This window comes from Triturus cristatus, chromosome 2_2 (assembly GCF_964204655.1).
Source record: "Triturus cristatus chromosome 2_2, aTriCri1.1, whole genome shotgun sequence".
Taxonomy (NCBI): domain Eukaryota; kingdom Metazoa; phylum Chordata; class Amphibia; order Caudata; family Salamandridae; genus Triturus; species Triturus cristatus.
This window is the reverse complement of record NC_140582.1, coordinates 1017737975-1017758279: the sequence shown is the minus strand read 5'-3', so window position 1 is coordinate 1017758279 and position 20305 is coordinate 1017737975. Positions and strand designations below refer to the sequence as shown.

The window sequence follows — 20305 nt, the reverse complement described above, 5'->3', positions numbered from 1 at the left end:
TCATGTATAGTAGCTATGAGCCGAAAGATCCGCAAAGAAATAGAACGAATACACGAAGAAAGATTAGCAGTAGACGAACCTGAACAAACCGAGGACGAGGAAGAATTAGAACTGCCCACAGGACAGTTAGAAACGATGGCCTATGTAGGTAGAGGAAGATCTTGCAATAATACTAGATGTTTTACTGATCCGATACGTCCGATACGTCCAGATAATAACAGAAAATTCCAAACTCCTATAATAAATATAAGGTCCCCCGAACATTCATTCCAAGCCGCTGACAAATTACTCCGAGAACGAAGGGGTTATCATATACTCGATTCTATGGACGAACAAGAATTAGCCAGGTCAGCCGTTCACTGGGTTGATAGTCCTGGAAAATATGGTGATGATACACTAGCGCATACGTTTTTGAACTTGGCCCCAGATGAACAGCGTTTAGCTGGTATCTATATGATTCAACAACTCCTTATATTATATAAAAGCCAACACTCCGATCCTGGCCCCTTACCTGATATATTGACTGAATTACTCACGAATAAATGGAGAGGTTCCGGTACTAAGTTAATTAGAGAAATACTAGAATCTAGAAGGCAGTACATTCTTTTTGTATGTCCTGAACATGTCTCACTGCCCATCAAGGAAAGAACGACGTATTACATGGATAGACAGAATCCCTTACGCGAAGTGCACCCGATAAAAGGTGATGACAATGAGTTTAAACGTGTGTTTGTATACACACCCATATCCAAAATAGAACTATTAGAAATGAAGAAAGTGGTACCCAGTCATGACAAAGACCCAGCGGGTTTTCACCGGGAAATTAAAGACATGTTACTTATGGGAGAATATACCTACCCCGACATTATGACAATATTGAAGGTATTAATGCCTGCGGGCATTTACGAAAAACTCAAGGAAAAGGATTGGGAGGTGGGAGACCAAAAGATAGATTGGACAGCATTAGAAAACGAAGAAACAGCTCGAGGTCCAGGTTCAGGGCTCGGGGACAAGACCAAAGCACTACCAGGTCTACTAGTACAGGTACTGCCACGTTTGTTAACTACGAAAAAGGAAGACTGGGGTGCAATCTCAGCCTGTAAACAGAAATCAGATGAAGACACTAGTGATTTCTATTCCCGATTTGAAAAATGTTTTGGTATAAATAGTGGAATAAAAGCAAGTAGCGAGTCGTATCCACATCTGTTTGTGACAAAATTGGTTGAAAATGCCTTGCCCCAAGTTAAGAATAGAGTATTGAAGTTCGAGAGTACCTGGCAAGGTAACACTCCGTCACAAATGTTACAAATGCTACAGTACCATCACAATAGAATTAGAGAAGAACAAGAACATGAACATAGACGCATGAAAGACACGAAAATGAAAATGCTAGTTTCCCAGACAGTTCCAGCTGACGGTCATAAGAAGGGTATAACACAGTCCAGTGTTTCAACAGGTCCTGTAAAAGGGACATGCAACTATTGTAAACAGCCAGGTCATTATGTACACGATTGTCCCGTTTTAAAACATAATATCGCCATAGGTAACACAAAAGAAAGACCACGACCACTTAGACAGGATCAGAACCAACAAGGAGCCCCGCAGCATGCACAGTCCATGCCAGCTCCGCAACAGTCTATGCCAGCTCCACCACCGCAGCCTATTGCTGCCACACAAACAACGACCCGACAGATGTATCAGACCGCACAGTATGACTACCCTGATTATCAACGATACTCATGAAACAGCCTAGAGAGGGAAGTTGGCTTACCCCTTATCGAGGTCCCCGTAGATCAAGAAGGACCTTATGTACACAGTGAACTATTAGGCCAAGATAGAAAGTTTTTACTTGACACAGGGGCAAGCCGAACAACAATAAAACGTAGTGAAGTTCCAGGGGCACCCCTCTCAGGCTCACAGAATATTTCCCTTGGTTTTTCAGGAAAACCTATCATTAACGAAGTATCACAGCCTCTTCCACTTACGATTGGTCCCTTGACACGAACTACAGATTTATTACTTACTAAATCATGTCCAGAAAACCTGTTAGGCATAAAAACTTTGAAAGCTCTAGGAGCTATAATATGTTGTTCTCCAGAAGGAGTAAGATTGTTTTTACGTGATTTCAAAGGGCACTACGTGTCCCGAGACATGGATCACCGACTGCAGACTTTACCGACACATTTATGGGCACAAGGCCCTACAGATGTTGGTTGCATGAACATTACACCATATCGAGTCACATTAAAGGCAGGAGTGGTACTTCCACGAATGCGACAATACAAGTTACCCCCAGATGCTGTAGTGGCTTTACTGCAAATCATTGACGAGCTTATTACCCAAGGAGTGGTTGTGGAAACTGACTCCAATGTATGTAATTCACCGATAATTCCGATTCTTAAACGAACAGATCCAACAGCCCCGCCAGTATATCGATTGGTTATTGATCTGCGCAAATTAAATAAATGCATAGTACCACAATACCCCGTAGTCCCAGACATTTCTTCATTACTGACAGCCATTGATTCCGAAGCGACATTCTTTACTGTAATTGATCTCAAGAATGCCTTTTTCAGCGTCCCAATAGATCCGGAAAGCCAATACTTGTTCGGATTTAGTTTAAATGGACGAAGCTTTAAATTCACACGCGCACCTCAAGGATTCACAGAAAGCCCCAGCATCTATAGCCAAGCACTAAAACGAGAACTCGACAGTATCCACATGCCAGTCAACACTGCCCTGCTTCAATATGTCGATGATCTGCTGATCACCGCTAGAAGCGAACCTGAATGTGAAAAAGCCTCACTGACGGTTTTACAATTTTTGGCCGAAAAGGGGCACAAGGTGTCCCCTTCTAAGCTGCAATTCTGTGTCCAGCGAGTTGTTTACCTTGGTCACTCGCTGTCCAAGGAGGGAAGGCAGCTTACACCAGATCGCATCCAGTTAATTGCTAACATGCCAATACCCAAGACACAAAAGGAGGTGCGGGCTTTCATAGGCCTCACTTCATATTGTAGGCAGTGGATCCCTCAGTATGCATTTCTAGCAAAACCACTCATTCAATTGACAACACAGGAGGCAGCCACATCGACTGTTCTCCCTTGGACTCAGGAACATACACAAGCTTTTGAAAGCCTAAAGAAAGCTTTATGCCAAGCACCTGTTTTAGCAACACCATGTTACAATAAACAGTTTACACTCTTCGTTACAGAACGCGAAGGTACTGCCTTGTCAGTACTCACACAGGAACAAGCAGGATCACACAAACCATGTGCTTATTTTTCTAGTACATTAGATCCCGTAGCTCAGGTTTTGCCTGCGTGCCTGAAATCAGTGGCAGCAACAGCTTTAGCAATCAGACAAAGCGATGCCATAGTATTAGGACATCCATTGACAGTACAAGTACCACATGCAGTAGAGGTTCTCTTGAACCGCACACAAACACAACACTTGACTATAGCACGACTCACTGGTTACGAATTAACATTGTTTCAGCCACATATAGAAATCAGACGTTGTAGTACATTGAATCCTGCCACACTGTTACCAATAAACGGAACAGACCCACTAGCACATGATTGTATTGAAGTTATCACTATCACGACGAAACCCAGACAAGATTTAACAGACGTCCCATTGTCAGACCCAGACCTTACGTTGTATGTAGATGGTTCATGTATGAGAACAGGTACAGGAGAGCTAGTGGCCGCTTACGCAGTCACAACAGACACTGAAATCATTGAAACAAATTGCATAAATACCTTGTCAGCTCAAGCAGCAGAGCTCATCGCTCTGACACAAGCCTGTATTCAAGCCACAAATAAAAAAGTCAACATATACACTGATTCACGTTATGCATTCGGAGTTGTACATGACTTCGGCGTGCTGTGGCGAGAGAGAGGTTATTTAACTTCTCACGGTGCCCACATTCAACACGGACCCCTCATTCATGCCTTATTAGATGCAATACATCTACCCACTGCAATATCAATTATGAAATGTAAAGCTCATACGAAAGTTACTGATGTCATTTCTCAAGGCAATGATCTAGCTGACAGAACAGCTAAACAGACTGCACAAATTCAAACATCCGACATGACAAAGACAATAGTCCCGACACCAACACATTGTATGACGGTTAAGGATCCCGCTCTTGACGTAATTGACATACAGACACATGCTACACCAGACGAAATAAAGAAATGGACTGAATTAGGAGGGATCCAAACGGATCAAGGATGGATGACGAAGGAAAAATCTGTGTGGTTCCTTCCTGATTCAATGGTCCAGGTTATAATTAATACTGTACATAGTCCAGCACATCTAGGAGAAAAAGCTATGCTAGACAGCATTCAACACATTTGGTTCAACAAACATTTACGAGCAGCAGCTAAACAAAAAGTTCGTACCTGTATGATCTGTTGTCAGTTTAACCCAGGTAAAAGCATTCCCGTAGAACAGGGTGGATTTCAGCCTCCTGATCACCCTTTTGAAGTCCTCCAGATGGATTATATCCAGATGGAACGATGTCGAGGATTCAAATATGTTCTCGTAGTTGTCTGTGCTCTTTCCCGTTGGACAGAGGCATACCCGGTTTCAGATTACACTGCCCCGACTACTGCCAAACAGTTAGTTCGAGAATTCTTCCCACGGTACGGTTTACCACGTGTTATCTACTCAGATAACGGCCAGCCGTTCTCATCCGAACTAATGAAACACGTTTCACTTTTGTTAGGCTATCAGTGGAAATTTCACTGTGTCCGACACCCCGAGGCAGCAGGTCTCGTGGAACGACATAATCAAACTCTGAAAATTAGATTGTCCAAAATTTGTAGAGAGAAAGGTGTCGACTGGGTAGTAGCCTTACCAGTTGCACTCTTTTACATGAGAATGGTAGCACACTCTCGAACAGGGCTATCCCCTTATGAAGTGATCTTCGGTAGACCACCAAATATGTGGGGGACGCCTATACCACGCAAAATAACTGATATTGACTGTAATATGCTGACAGATTACTTGGCTTCCTTGATGTCTGCACTACAATCTTGTCGTTCACAGGTAGCTGCAGCTTTTCCCGACAACACCGAGGTGAAACCCCATGACGTAATTCCAGGGGACTTGGTATTAGTGAGGAACTTTGACCGGAAGTCTCAGCTGGATCCTAGGTGGAAATCGCCTCAACTCGTATTGCTAACGACGAGGACAGCCGTGAAGATCGAAGGTCGAAAAGGCTGGATACATTCAAGTCATATCAAGAAATTTCATGGACTACCGTCAGACGTAAACGATACACCTTGCGTGTCTTCACCGATTGACTCAAAACTTCCTTTGGTTGAACTGAATAACAATGAACAATATAAACTAAAACTTCGGTCTAACAAGTCAGGCAATTTGATTGTTTAAGTCCTCTCCAAGGTGAATCGGTCGAATTTGTCTCTGACATGTATCCCTTAGACCTGTATAGAGAAAGAAACAGAAGGATGAAGTTGAAACAACATGCGTACTGTAAATCACTGCGTAGTCATTGCACAGTGACGTTATTAATTTTGTTTTTCTTAAGTCTTTTAATAATCGCTGCAAGTATATTGTTGCACATATATTATCCTATTTCTAAACATGTTTATAATGTTACTGCTGAACATTCTTTTAGTGAATTACCCCCGCATGAGTTGTCCTATAGATTTGCGCTGCGCAATAACACTTTTATTAGTATGTTACATCATTCCCATCAGGTTAGCAATGCTACAAATTGTTGGATATGTGGCCGACTCCCTCCCTATCAGAACTATAAAGGAATTTTTCCTCTTTTTCCATACCCATTCACACACAATGGCTCCTGTGGAGCATGGTTTAGTTTAATTAATTCCCTAGATTCGAATTCTGCAGTTTATCCAGACAACTGGGTATGGGGAAATCTGAACTTAGTTTTGCTCAAAGTCTGTTACCCTAACAAGGAGGGACTTCCCAAAAGAACAGGAACTGATCTAGAAAATGAAGTATATGGATTAGGTAATTTTACGCTTAATCTCATGATCCTGAATGTCGAATCCGAAGCTACACCAATTTTGCCCGCCATGTCAGTATTTCCAGTTAAAGGTGAATTATGTGTAAGAAAGAATGGTTCCATACATATGGGCCATAGTAGATGCACCACTGTAATAGAATTTAGTGATCAAGGCAAGTCTACATTTAGAGCTTCCCGCCATTCCTACTTCATATGTGGTCAGACGGCATATATACGTTTGCCTCTAGATTGGGATGGTACCTGCTACATCGGATTCCTTTTGCCACCTGTTTTCCTAGCTCCTCCTGATTATCACAGAAATACTCATTTAGTACACAATAGAGAAAGGAGAGATCTCCCAATAGTCGATTACACTGAGACAGCATGGGAAAAATACACAGATTTCAATAAAGGTCTCTTTCCCTATATAGGTACAGTTACTAATAGTAAGCTGATACGTAGATTAACTAGAACCCTTGAAGCAGTAGTGAACGAAACTATTTCCGCCTTAGGCAATTTAACAGAAGAGCAGTCTGCTATGCGGATTGTTGTGCTTCAAAATCGTCTTGTCCTTGACGTCATCCTGGCCGATAGGGGCGGAGCTTGTAGGGTCATCGGATCAAGCTGTTGCATTTTCATACCAGAAAATTCGCCATCTGTATATAAAGCCATAACTCGCCTTCATAAGATTGTAAGCCAGATACACCAGAATCCAGGCACCTGGACTTGGTCCGGTTGGTTTTGGAGTGTATTATCTACCTTTGGATGGAGGGTCCTATCCTTCCTAGGTATTGGCTTTCTCATATTATTCAGTTGCTGTCTATGTCTACAATGTGGACCAGCGATCTGTGGTCTGTGTGCCACATCGTGTATTCCACCACCAAAATTTCGTTCATCCCAGAAGAAAAAAGAAGAGCAAATGATGCTATATGAACAAATCAACGGATTGATGAAGATTGATATCTCTTAACGGGCAAGTAGGGGACAAGGAGGGAATGTGGAAATATGGATTTTTATGATCAGTTATGTCCCCTATCTTGGACCCCAACGGTTTCATGTATAAATCACAAGTACATGTATGTTCCCTCCAGTTCCAGTTATGAAGACGCAAACACATGTGCGTCCACCATCAACATGTCCTCTTTCAGATCCGCCATGAATGGGCCGGATATTCCATTCCTAAGTATGAAAGGCCACCGGCTTTATATGGTTCATTTATCCCATTTTACAGTCCAGGCGAGTAGGCCCTGATTCTGCCATCAAGCCTTTCTTGCCTTCTGCCTCTGAAAGCTCCAGTCTGAGCTCGCATCTGTATCCATGAACTTTGTCCTACTCCCTGCGCGGCTAACGGTGCCTGACTCCAGCCTGTTGCCTGCCAAGAAACTGTATTTCACCTTCGAAATTATCTGCTCCGCTCCCTACCCAATGCATTCCTGTCTAGTAGTTTAAGTAAACATTCTTCCCGCTACCGAGCAAAAGGCCCGGCTTCTCTGTCTTTATGCAAGTAATTCATAGCCCTGTTACTATGGAAGATTTCTGCCCTTGCATCTAGTATAGACACTTAGACGCTTGTACACGCACTCACAGTCAGTATAGAATAGATTTTGTTCGAAAGACCTTTCTTTTTGGATAACACAGTTCTTTAAACATAGGATGTTAGATATGATTTGGGATTAGGTTGACTTGACCCCCCAGACTTCTGTCTCCACATGTAGAGCTAAATGTCAAGTCCCCTTCACCCCCTAGTTGCACGTCAATCACACGTCATGCTGCTGCGCGCGCATTTCTGCCAAGTATTTCTGCTGACATTGCGAAATTCTTTCATGGAACCACCCTATTATGACATCATACCTGATGACGTTCTTTAGTTACGCCCAGTTACACCCACTCTAGCTACGCATGTATGTTTTATCTTTGCTATCAATTGTTACGCCTCCTCCATCTGTTTCACTGTAATGCCTATTGTATAAAAATGATTACTTGTCAATAAAGTAGGTTCTTCACTTCCTGAACCTTCGTGGTGATGGAATATGAAGTCCTCAATTCGAATTGATTCTGGAATAAAGCCCGTTCCGAACCTCTAATACCACGGATTCTGCCTCTTATTTTACTGAGCTATTATTATAGATTTTCCGCATCAAATTAAGTTCCGGTAATTAAATTATTTACCACACATACAGTTCTTTCCAGAACAACAAGAAAATGCAGAGGTTTTATCTGTATTTCCGTACTTTCTCTACGCATCTGCTTGTTAACGGGGCATAGAGAGGTGGTTAACATTGTCAGCAAGATTCCTGTCAAATCCTTATTTTTAGGGGAGGGTAATAGTCTGTCAAAATTAGTCTGTAGTAGTCTCAAGGCTGCCACAACTGTATTTACAGCTGCTCTAAAGACAAATTCTTTCATCGCTTGCAGGTTGCATTGTGCTATTTCTTTCCTCCTGCTTTCCTTTTCTGAATGTGTCTGGTAGTAGTGTTATTTGTTTTTAAACCTTTCGTTTCTGAAACAGCCATCTAGCTGCTGAATCGTTACCTTTTGAATGTTCCCCAGATGCCAGACTTGATCAGGAGACATTTCAGCTGTACATCTGTTCGCGGGGGGGGGGGGGGGGGGGTGACTCTATGCGGCCCCGCACTGGTGCCATTCCAGAAGTGACGTGCGTGGCCTATGTTGGGCCCCACTTCTGAGCGCTGAAGTCCGTTTCTTTCTGCACCGCTAGACGTGGATCCAAAGTTTCTAATTGTATCTTAGAGATTTTTACCTAGTTTTCTTCCCTCACTAAAGATTTTCTTCAGTGTGCAAGAGATGTCACCCCCTCAAATGACAGGTTGTTATCCCTGTAGGGACTGTCACAAGCAGATGTCTGTGACTTGTCCCCTCCAGGTATGCCTGTGGTTTCTGGGGTAACTCGAAGTCAAAGAACAGGAATGCCATCAGGACACACAAGGTGAAACTTTGTTGCCAAGCACAAAAAGGTGCAGCACCGGGGTGCTCTAAGCCCTTCTCCCAGCCCAGGGCTTGATCTCAGTCCTGTTCTTGGAGTCAATGGGCAAGTCTTCGTCACGCTGCAAGCCCTCTGATGAGCACAAGAAGCTTGAATCCTTCCCTCTCCTGGATTTCAGTGAGGCTGACTCTGAGGCTGCTGGCTTCCTGCTGGTCGAACACGCCAAGTGGTATATGTGGGCTCACAGTGGGATCTGAATCCCAGTGGTCCTAGTATCAAGGGAACCTCTTAGACCTGGTCCCAATTTTGGAGAAAGCCGTGAAATATCTTCTTTGGTTGACACTGAACTGCGATTGGGTCAGGGCAGATCCTTCTCTCTTCCCCACCTGGAAATGACAGTGGTCACAGATAAGTCACTTATGGGTTGAGTTACCCATCTGAGAAAGGTGGATATTGGAGGCCTCTGATCTCCAGTGGAGTCTTGACTCCATGGCAACCTGGATCTGAGGCCCATCAGCTTAGCAATGAAAGCCTTCCTACCATCCATCAAAGGGAGACTGGTGCAAGTTCTCATGGACCACACCACCGCCATGTGGTAATGCAACAAACTGGTTAGGGTGGAGTCATGGACACTACACTAGTAGGCTGTGTGCCTCTGGACATGGCTGGACTGACATCTTCCTGGTGGTGAACCACCTGGAGGGCTCCTTGAACACTAGGTTGGACAAACTCAGCTGTTGGTGCCTAGCAGATCACAAGTGGCAGTTACACCCAGAGGTGGAACAAGGTCTCTTCCACAAATGGGGAGAACCATGGCTAGATCTGTTTGCCTCCACTGAGAATGGGAAATGATAGCACTTCTGTGTGCTGGAGCTTCCAAGAAGTGTCCTGCTTGGGACACGTTCTGCCTTGAGTGGAACTTGGGACTCCTGTATGCCTTTCCTCCGCTACCACTTCTGCCCCAAGTTCTCAAGAAGATCATACTGACGGGGCCCAATTCATCCTAGTGGCTCTAGATTGGGCATGGAGAGTATGGTATCCAGAACTCGTAGGCTTGTGCATATGTCCTCTGAAAAAGAGGTTCTGCTGTCTCAGCAGAATTTTCTGGTTCTCGATCCCGCTCTTTGCAATCTCCAGCATCATGTATGGAGATTGAGCAGTGACAGTTGAATTCCTTCGACCTTCCTCTGGAGGTAATGGTTGTCATCTTGGCAGTAGGGCAAGCCTTGACAAAGACTCTATACACCTGTTATTGGGATAAGTTTGGGGTTTGACGCAGCAGACGCCAAACTGATCCCCGTCATGCCAACCTGTCATGTGGTTTGTTCGTCTATCGGAAGAGCAAGTAACTTACCTTTGGTAATGCTTTTCCTGGTAGAGGCTGTATAGCTGCAGATTCCTCACTGACCGTCCCATCCTCCCCATTCTGTGATTGGACTTCACCCAGTACTAAAAGGATCCCAAGGTTGGGAATCTGATCACTGGTCTACCACATTACTTTTGGGGCTCTCGTCTATAGGCGCGGACAGTCTTCAAAGGAACTGATGGCATTGTGTTTCAGTGGCGCCTATATAGGCCCACATGTCACTTCCAGAGCTAAATGGCATTAGTGCAGAGCCACGCAGTGCCACCATCCCTTTTGCAGAGCTACTGCTGAAAAGTTTCCAGATCCAGTCAGAATCCTGAGGAATATTCAAAAGGTGAGGAATATGTGGTTGGAAAGATTATACTAGAAAAAGCATTACCTAAGGTAAGTAACTTGTTCAACAAAATAATGCCTGCATTATGCCTAGTTCTCATTCAGAATTCACTGCGCATGTCGCTCTGCTTACTTTCCACCCTGACAAGGCCAGTGATTACACTACTATGAACAGTGCTTGGTGGATGAATGACTAGGTGAGCGAGTGTATGGGTAGATGTTGTCATAGGTACAGAGCAGGAGCTTTTAATTGCTAAAGTAAATTTGGTGACAAGGGGCTGTTCTCCGCACCTACCACCACAGGCCATTCATCCATCCGGTTTCAAAGACACACATCATAACGGGCAGATACAGCCGGAGGTGGCACAAGATCTATTCTGAAAATTGAGCAAGTGGCTGCCAACTGTTTCATTTTATGATCAATTTGTGATACAAAATGCGGAGTTTCTTTTTTTTTTTTTTTTAATATTTTGGATCCGGCAGTCAGATGTAAACCAGCTGTCCACATTAACGTGCAGATCAACAGTTGTCTCTGTAAAGTTTGGGTAGTTCACCAAGTATTTCAGGCCAATAGAAATGGTCATTATTCAAGAGCCCGGCATCATATAAACTTAAAACGGATATAAGCATGTAAAATGGCAAGCAAAAGGGCTGGCATTCAGCTGGTGATTGGCAGAGGTTTATAAAAGTGGGTACCACTTTGAATCATCTGACCGCTATTGCTTTGAAATATCCTAATTCAGTTCAGTACTTTTCACTCAGACCCTTCGTACTTCTTGGGTAGCCCAAATGGTTCTTGTTCACAACAGTGTCAAAAGTTACCAACCATGCCAGACATCTCCTTGCCGCCAGCCTACTGTTTCCCAGCTTGCTACCTAAAACGGACCAAAAACTCTATTGATTGCAATATAGCCCACCCATGCTATAAACATCTGGTTAAATCTGTGGAAAGACCAGACCTTGATGCTCTTGAGAAATTAAAAGTAATTTCAGGTGGACCAGACATAGAAGCATTAACCTGCACGCTCTCCCAAACAGTGCTGCAAGGAAAGCTGAGGAAGGCACTCCATCATATTTGAAGCAGATTTAAGTTGATGCACTTTACCACAAGAGCATCATTTAGAAGACCAAAGAGGGTCACCGGGTTAGTGCTTTAATGGTTGGGGTTACCAGATGACTTAGTGTCTCCAGACATACTCTTCCAATGCATAATCCAGTTTGCAAGCCTACAAACTGGATTATGCATTAGGCTCTTAAATGGTTCCATTTAAGAACCTAATGCATAATCCAGTTTGTAGGCTTGCATCATCTAGATCGAATTAGCCAAACTAGACTACCAGGTCACAGTGGAACATGAATTAATTGCAGGAGATGGGCAACCCTGACCTTACTGCATTTATTTTTAAGTAACAGGACCTCAGTTAGGTCCGATAACTATAAAGAAATTAATACATGTTTTTGAACAGGTCGTAATGGTGACTTTCGCCTCCCTTTCCCATTATTTAGGTCTAGCAATATGCATAGTGACACATTTGAACAGATTTTGGCAGTATGGTAGCTATGCCAATTCCAAGATTGTAGTGCATCAAATTCTTCTTAAAAAAGAAAATACAACTAAAGAAAATGTGTTGTGTGCGTGAGCAACTAGAGTTGTGAAACAGCAATAGGCATCCTACAGTGCATTGCAACACCCTCAATTTCTAAGCAGCAGCCGGACAACATGGTTACTTCATTACCACGGTGTCTGTGGTACTATATGGATAATCAATGTCCGATGGGAGTACATGAAAGCAGATGAGTTTTTTTCGTTGAACAGAGTATCGTGTTCTTGGAGACTTGTGATTATGTATTTGCTGGCTTTAGGTAGTGCTAACCATATTGGTTTATGACCCTGCACTGTACTTTAGTACCAGAGAATCTGATACAGACTTCTAGCCACTAATTCTTTGGATTAAAATTATCCCCAGGCATCAGATTGCTTCTGGATTTGTTTTCTTGAGCAGTACCCCGTAGCACTGGTAGGAGGCGTCTTTTGGCTTCTCGTGGGGTCATCGCATTGTCTGTGCCATAAGTGACGTGCGTGGTGCCTATATAGGTAGCACTCCCGCACGCTGACGTCCATTCTTTTCTTTCTGCGCCAGTCAGCGCAGATCTGGAGAAGAGCTACCCACAGTCACTTTTTGACTGACCATTTTTTTGACCTTTTGTTGAATATTTTTGAGCTATTGTCTCCAGATGTGGCAGGGGTGTCCATGAGGAAAGCTGGTTTTAAGACCTGTGACACCTGTCACCGGCAAATGTTGTTGATGGACCCACACCTCGTCTGCTTCTGGTGCGTCGGTTGCGACCACCACACCAAGACCTGCGTCGATTGTCATCATCCACCCCCAAGGCCTTGAGGGAGCTCCTTTTTGCCCAACGTGAGTTGTCATGATGGTCTTGATCCCGGTCGAGAGGAGGGCCCCTTGATCGGTCACGGAGCCACTCCAAATGCTCGTTGTCGTACTGGAAGTAGTCCAGGCATTTGGGTAAGTTACACATGTGCATAGGGAACAAGCAGTTGAAGAGGTTTTCGACTTTGCCCCGTCCATTGAAGTCATCAGATGAGAGAGCGTCGACATTCGAGGCCTGACTCTGTTTTTGAGCCAGCGCCTGGGTCATTTCCACACTGCCTCGATTTTTCCAGGAGCCAAGGCAACCCCCGCTAACTCGGAGAATTCTGAGGCTATGCACCTTGTATCTTGGCAGTACGTCCTGCTGCAGCACCTTTAGGCACCACAGGCTCGGGAGGGGCCACTACTGGTATTTCATCGGGGGGGTTCGTCCCTGCCAGCCAGGCCAGTTGGATCCATAGGTAGTTCTGGAAGGGCATTGGCCAAGCCACCTCAACCTTCCATGACACCACTGCTGACGTCTCCGGTGCCACCAGCAGTGTCGCCCCAATACTCCTTCTCAAATAAAACACAGAGCCGGATGTACGTCTTCCAATGGCGACTCTGGCTGGAGGCATTCCATCCAAGCCAGAGCCTCTGCTCTTTCCCTATCGGCTATTTTGGATGACTGTGAGGGGCCATTAGACCCATACGAATACCAGTTCTTAAATGTCACTAATAACACCTGGTGTATGAGGATTTGGTGGATGTCAGTGGACTGGGCACCTCTTCAGATACTGGCTTGGTCTCTCCTCTTACCGTGGCTATGGAGGAGGGAGTCTCTTTTGCTATGGTGGTGAGGAGGGCGGCTGAGGTCCTGGAGCTACAGCTGTCCTCCGTGGCTATCAAGACGAATGTCTTGACAGAGGTGCTTCAGCGGGAGTCACCCCTTCCGAGCTGCTTCTACAGTTTAATAAAGCCCTCACGGATGTGCTACTCGTGGTCTGGTCCATGCCCAGCACAAGGGGCTCCTGTGAATAGGATAATTGCCCACCGCCATCTGCCCTCCCCATGGGACCCCACCTTCTGCACCCAACACCCTACTACGGAAAGCTTTGTGGTACAAGCCTCCTTTTTCCAGGTTAAATGCCAGTGCATTCCCTACCACTCCACCGGACAGGGAATCCAAGAGGCTGAATACCTTTGGAAACAAGATGTTTTCTTCTGACAGCCTGGCACTGCATCCAGTGAGCACCATGTGCCTTTTGGGCCGATACTCCCAATCGCTCTGGGATTTGATTTTTGATGTGCTGCCTGTGGTGCCAGAGGCCAGGCCATACTTTCCCAAGCTATTGCTGACAGTGGGGACGCAGCTAAGTATGCCACACACTGTGGGCTGGATACAACTCACTTACTCGGCAGTGCGGTTTCATCATTGGTGGCCCCTTAGGTTCTACGCCTGATTGAGAACCACTGGCTTTTCAGGGGGAGGTCCAGGCCTCGCTCATGGATATGTCCTTTGGTGGCTCTCACCTCTTCAGAGACAAGACAGACTCAGCGCTTGAGCACTTAAAGGACAGCAGAGCTACAGCCAGGTCCTTGATCCTTTCCTTGGCCCTTTGCCAACCTCGCAGGATGCATACTTCCATACCCACGTCCTGCCTGCCCACAGGCTTTATGTGCAGTTCAAGTAGGCCCGAGCACTTTCAGTTCACCATGCTCCTTTTTGACCTTAGCAATGCCCCTGGGGTGTTCACCAAAGTAATACCAGTGGTTGCAGCTCATCTGTGGAAATCAGGCGTACCCGTCTTCCCCTATTTCGACGTCTGGCTGCTAAAGGCAGACTCACCCCAGGTGGTCGTCTCCCACCTCCTGACTATGGCGGATCTCCTGTACTCGCTGGAGTTTACAATCAACATGCCAAAGTCACACTTGACCCCTTCTTAGATGCTTCCATTTATCAAAACTGTTCTCGATACTGTGCGGTTTTGGGCTTATACTCCGGATCGGCGAGTCCAGGATATTCAGGCTATGATACCAATGTATAAGCCTCTATCCTGGATTGCGATGAGACTGACTGAGGCTGCTGGGCCTCAAGTCCTCATGCATCAAGCTTGTGACACATGCCCACTGGCATATTCAGGCTCTGTCATGGTACTTGAAGTTCCAATGGGCGCAGGATCAGGGGAATCTCTCCGACATACTGCAATGGTGGTTAACGAATCTCGATTGGGTCAGCTGTAGACCTCTCCCTTCCCCAACCATATATGACAGAGACAGATGTATCACTCCTGGGCTGGGGTGGCCATCTGGGAGAGGTGAGATCAGAATCCTCCGGTTTCTGGCGAAATCTGGGCTCCACATCAACCTGTTGGAGTTGCAAGCGATCCGACTGCAATTGAAAGCCTTTCTACCTGCCATCAAGGGAAGGCTAGTTATACCTGGTGTCCCAGGACAACACTGATGCCATGTTGTACTGCAGAAAAACAGGGTGGGTTGTGGATCCTTTATCAAGAGGTCCTATGTCTCTGGACATTTCCCTGAATGTTCAACATCTGGTGGACTCTGAATGCCAGAATGGATGAACTCAGTTGAAGGTGCCTAGTGGATCACGAATGGCGTCTCCAACTGGAGGTGGTGCAAGGTCCTTTTCAGCAGTGGGGAGAGCCTTGGTTAGATCTTTTTGCCATGGCCGAGAAAGCGCAATGTCGACAGTTCTGTGCAATGGAGTTTCCAAGGCAGCTATTGATCGGAGACGCGTTTTCATCTCGAGTGGCCTATGGTACGCCTTTATGCCTATACCACTCCTCCCCAAAGTTCTCAAGAAGATTAGGAACAACAGGGCCCAAGTCATCCTTGTGGCTGTGGACTGGGCTCTAAGAGCCTGGTATCCTGAGCTGTTGAGCATGACCACCGGTCCTCTGGTTAGGCAGCCCCTTCAGGAGGATATTCTGTGGAAGCAGCAGGAGAGGTTCTCCACCTGAACTTGTCAATGCTCCGCATTTATGTGTGAAGATTGACCAGCAACAGTTGACAGCTTTCGACCTTCCGCCTGCGGTCTGTAATGTTTTTTCGACAGCTTGGCATCCCTCCACCAAGACTGTATATGCCAGCTGTTGCAGCAAGTTTGTTTGTGCATGGTGTACAGCCAAACAGGTTGACCAGTTACCTGCACTCCTTTCCAAAGTTCTTTTGTTTATCCTTACACTGGCCCAGCAGGGCTCTGCATTGGGCACGTTAAATGGTTATTTATATGCCATCTTCACCTTCCTGCGGCTGTGAGATCAGCCTTCTCTCTTCTAGTCCCAAATTGTAAATAGGTTCCTTAAAGATTTGCAACACTTTTTTCCTCCAGCACCCTTAGTTATGCCACAATGGGACCTTACATCAGATTGGTCGCACACTGCTACACCTACCAGTCGTGTTCCCCCAATGAAAATGGTCCCTGAAGGTCAGCGTAGGCGGATACACCTATGCTCAAGAGTGCGTGCAAGTATGCGTGGCGTGTGCCATCCCTGGCAACTACCTCGAAACACGTGTCCAGGGATGGCACACGCCACGCATACTTGCACGCACTCTTGAGCATAGGTGTATCCGCCGACGCTGACCTTCAGGGACCATTTTCATTGGGGGAACACGACTGGTAGGTGTAGCAGTGTGCGACCAATCTGATGTAACTTTATATTCAGGCTCCCTTGAGCCGGTGGAGTCGACGGACTCATGGTTACGCACCTGCGCGCTAAGAGAGGTACTAGACCTGATTATGTTTTTAGCAGCTTACACAGCAACCCCACTCTCATTTTCCTACTCCCTGCTGACGAGAGGCAACTACCTCGAAACACGTGTCCAGGGATGGCACACGCCACGCATACTTGCACGCACTCTTGAGCATAGGTGTATCCGCCGACGCTGACCTTCAGGGACCATTTTCATTGGGGGAACACGACTGGTAGGTGTAGCAGTGTGCGACCAATCTGATGTAACACAATGGGACCTTAACTTGGTTCTTACTTTTCTAATATGTGCTCCCTTTAGCCACTTCGTACCTGTCCTCTTAGACTTCTCACCATCAAGATGGCCTTATCTGGTAGCAATTACATCTGCCCGGAGGGTCAGTGAACTGCAGGCGCTGTCATTCCAGCCTCCATACATCTTTGTTCTCAGACAAACTGGTCTTTCGGACCCAAGGATCCTTCTTGACGAAGGTGGATACCCCATTCCGCATAGCCCAGTCCATCAATTTGCATACCTTTTACGCTGCACCTCATCCCTCTAAGGAAGAGGAGACACTACACCGTCTGGACTCAGAAAAAAGCGCTGTCATTCTATCTTGACCGCACAAAATTGTTCTGGATGGATGATCAACTCTTCATGGGATATGTTGGAGCCAAATAACAGGAAGACCGTGTGGAACCTAACCATTTCTTAATGGATTGTACTCTGCAGTAAGATCACATGCACATTCACAAATAAGCAACACCCAGAGGGTTTGCGTGCTCATACCACCACAGCTAAGGCAGCGACCACTACGTTAGCATGTGTAATTCTGGTCCTGGACATCTGCCAGCCAGCAACGTAGGTCCCACTGCATACGTTCACCTAGCACTACTGATTGGACAGTCAGGTCCGTTGGGATAGGCACTTTGCCTGTTCGGTCCTGCTGGGCTTCTTAGTCTAAATCCGGTTCACAGACCCACCTCTGGGGAGGGATTGCTTGGGTATCTATTCTAAGGTAAAGAATCTGTAGCTAGAAGTCTCTATTGTGTAAACAAGTTACTTACCTTCGATTACGCCTTATCTGGTAGAGACTATTTAGCCTCAGATTCCTTAACGACCATCTCATCCTCCCCGCTCTGCGAACGGATTAATAGGTGCAGAGCTACTCCCTTTTCCGGGCCCAAGGAACCCACACACCAGTGCTCAGTGTTCTTCGTGGCTCCGCACTCCTGGGATGAAAAGTTCCAAAAAGAAGTGAATGTCAGCGCGCTGGGGTGGCGTTTGTATAGGCACCATGCACGTCACGTCTGACGCCTGGGGATAATTCTAACGTGTCTACGGTTCGATAGTCTCTCCCAGATAAGGAATTACTGATGGTAAGTAGCTTGCTCTACAGGTTTGGATTATGAATCAGAAAGGAAGTGCACAGAACAGAAATAGAAACAATTTAACAAATTTGCCATTGGTTTGCTTTCAGTGCAGAGCCGTATATGCATGTGCAATTCAAGTTTAGAACAGCTGAATACTCTGGTCGGTTAATCATGTTCCTCAAGGATAAAGGAGTTTATCTCACTGTTGTAGGTTTCATCAAGCACAACACAGTAATTTCAAGTGAAATTCATCTATTAGCAAGAACACAGTGTGCTAACATTTCTTAAACAATGGTTCTTTCTCGGAAATGAGAAAAACAATCATGTTAAGGAGAACAAATAAACAGGTCAAATTTAGATCTTAATTAGCCGTATCTTGTCTTGGGAATATATCAAAAAGAATGACATGTACTGCAGGCAGCACATCGACCATTAAACACATCCATGCAGAAGAGGGGATGGAACTGGTGAGCTGGTGGCTATCCCCAACTCGCTTTAAATGTTAGAAGTTTTTTTCAATATTCTGTTCTTCGCATGTTAGTATTTTTATCTTGCGTGATAGAATATTTGCCATCCATTTGCGACGGTTCTTCTGAATTACGCACACTTAGCAATGCCATACTTAGGAGCAGTCAAGATATTAGTTCTTATTAAAACTCCTGTCCACCCTAGTCTTTGAGCATAACAGGGACATATATATATATCAAGCAATTTACTGCTGATGCAAAGATCACAGTGAAAAAAGCTAAGCAACAACCAGTGCATAGAATAGCAGACGAGCAAAGTATAATGACTTAAAAGATACCTGCCCACCATTTATATCAAACCCCTCTTTGCCGGTGAAAACTCCTCCTCTTCAGTGGCAGCGTCAGTGCCGACTGTCGGAGGGGGGAGAGGTTGCATTAGTGGGTGTCTTAATGTTAGCAAGAGTAACTCAAGATTTTATCTGAATTACTAAGTGCTGTGTTTATTTAAGCAATAGTCTTATCAGAAATGTCCAGCAGACTTTTTAAATATGAAACCCTATATATATATGTAAATGCTTTACAGGAATGAATCTATACTGGTTAGTAATTGAAGCATTTTCAGTGGTGAATCTCTATGCCTTGCAATCATATCTGTTGCATTTGTTATGAACGGTATGTCATATACATGTAATGTGCATTTTACAAATGTATTAAAGAAGCTTTTTTCCTGAACTGCCTCTTTCCATTAGTTGTTCTTTAAGGTTAATGTGTTTTTTCTTGTAGTTATCAGAGAATGGTCCCCCGCCATTACCAACCTCATCCCTTCCGGAAGGATATTATGAAGAAGCCGTCCCCCTGAGTCCTGGAAAGGCTCCTGAATACATCACCGCCAGTGAGTAAATCTACAGAAGAGCACTCTGACCAGTGCTTCTGTTTGTACTAATAAAATGAAATGGCAGATGCAGCCATGATATATGCATTATATAATAAAGCATTTAATAATCTGTGATACAGAAAGTATGTTTCATATAGCTAGACACACGTGTAATGGAGCGAGGTTAGAAGTGAGAGGTTGAGTTAGGTCGGATAGCAAGCGCCTACAATTTACAAATCTAATCGTATAGTCCCAGACACCAGTGATACGCAAAGCGATGGTCACGTGGCACAGCAGTATTGATGACTACCACATAGGAGATGTGGCAGGGCGAGGTTTGTGGCTGGGACTTCCATATATATATAGAAGCAGTTCTAAGGAAGTCTTCGGTGAGTCATCTGCTTAAGTAGCAGAAATTTCTAAGTCAAGAGTGCTGATACGGTAAATGATATGAATGCTAGGTTAGGTTTCATAGGAAGCACATCGTTTACCATGCTGATATTTTGGCCAACGCGAGGGCTGCTTAGGGTGGTTATGGGATGGCCAGGCAATGCTGGGATAATGAGCGGGGGGTTGTGTTGGAGATGTGGGCCACTCAACTGAGGGGTATGGGGCAGGCTGTGGATAGCTTTGAATATCAAGGATACATTTTGTTCTTTTTTGTGAAGTGAAACCTTGATGCGTAAGGATAGAAGTGTGTGGGAAAGGTGGAAGCTTTGAAGACGCGCATAGGATGACGCCTGTTGTGTAGTGAAGAACTGATAGACGCTTTCCGGTGACTGTAGCAAGCTGTTGTCTGAAGGATGGAAGTGTGGATGAGTTCCAGCTCTGTAGAGCAGTGGTTCTTAACCTGTGGTC

The 20305-nt window shown here is 45.2% G+C and overlaps 1 protein-coding gene across 2 annotated transcripts in view; it reads left to right on the top strand.

Moving 5' to 3' along the window:
* The window catches only part of AFAP1 (actin filament associated protein 1), a 444017-nt gene that overhangs the window by 255519 nt on the left and 168193 nt on the right, over positions 1–20305 (top strand). For both annotated transcript variants that reach the window (XM_085642466.1, XM_085642467.1), the window contains exon 4: positions 19357–19465. In XM_085642466.1, the coding sequence (XP_085498592.1) occupies positions 19357–19465 (109 nt within the window). The remainder of the gene's footprint in view (positions 1–19356; positions 19466–20305) is intronic.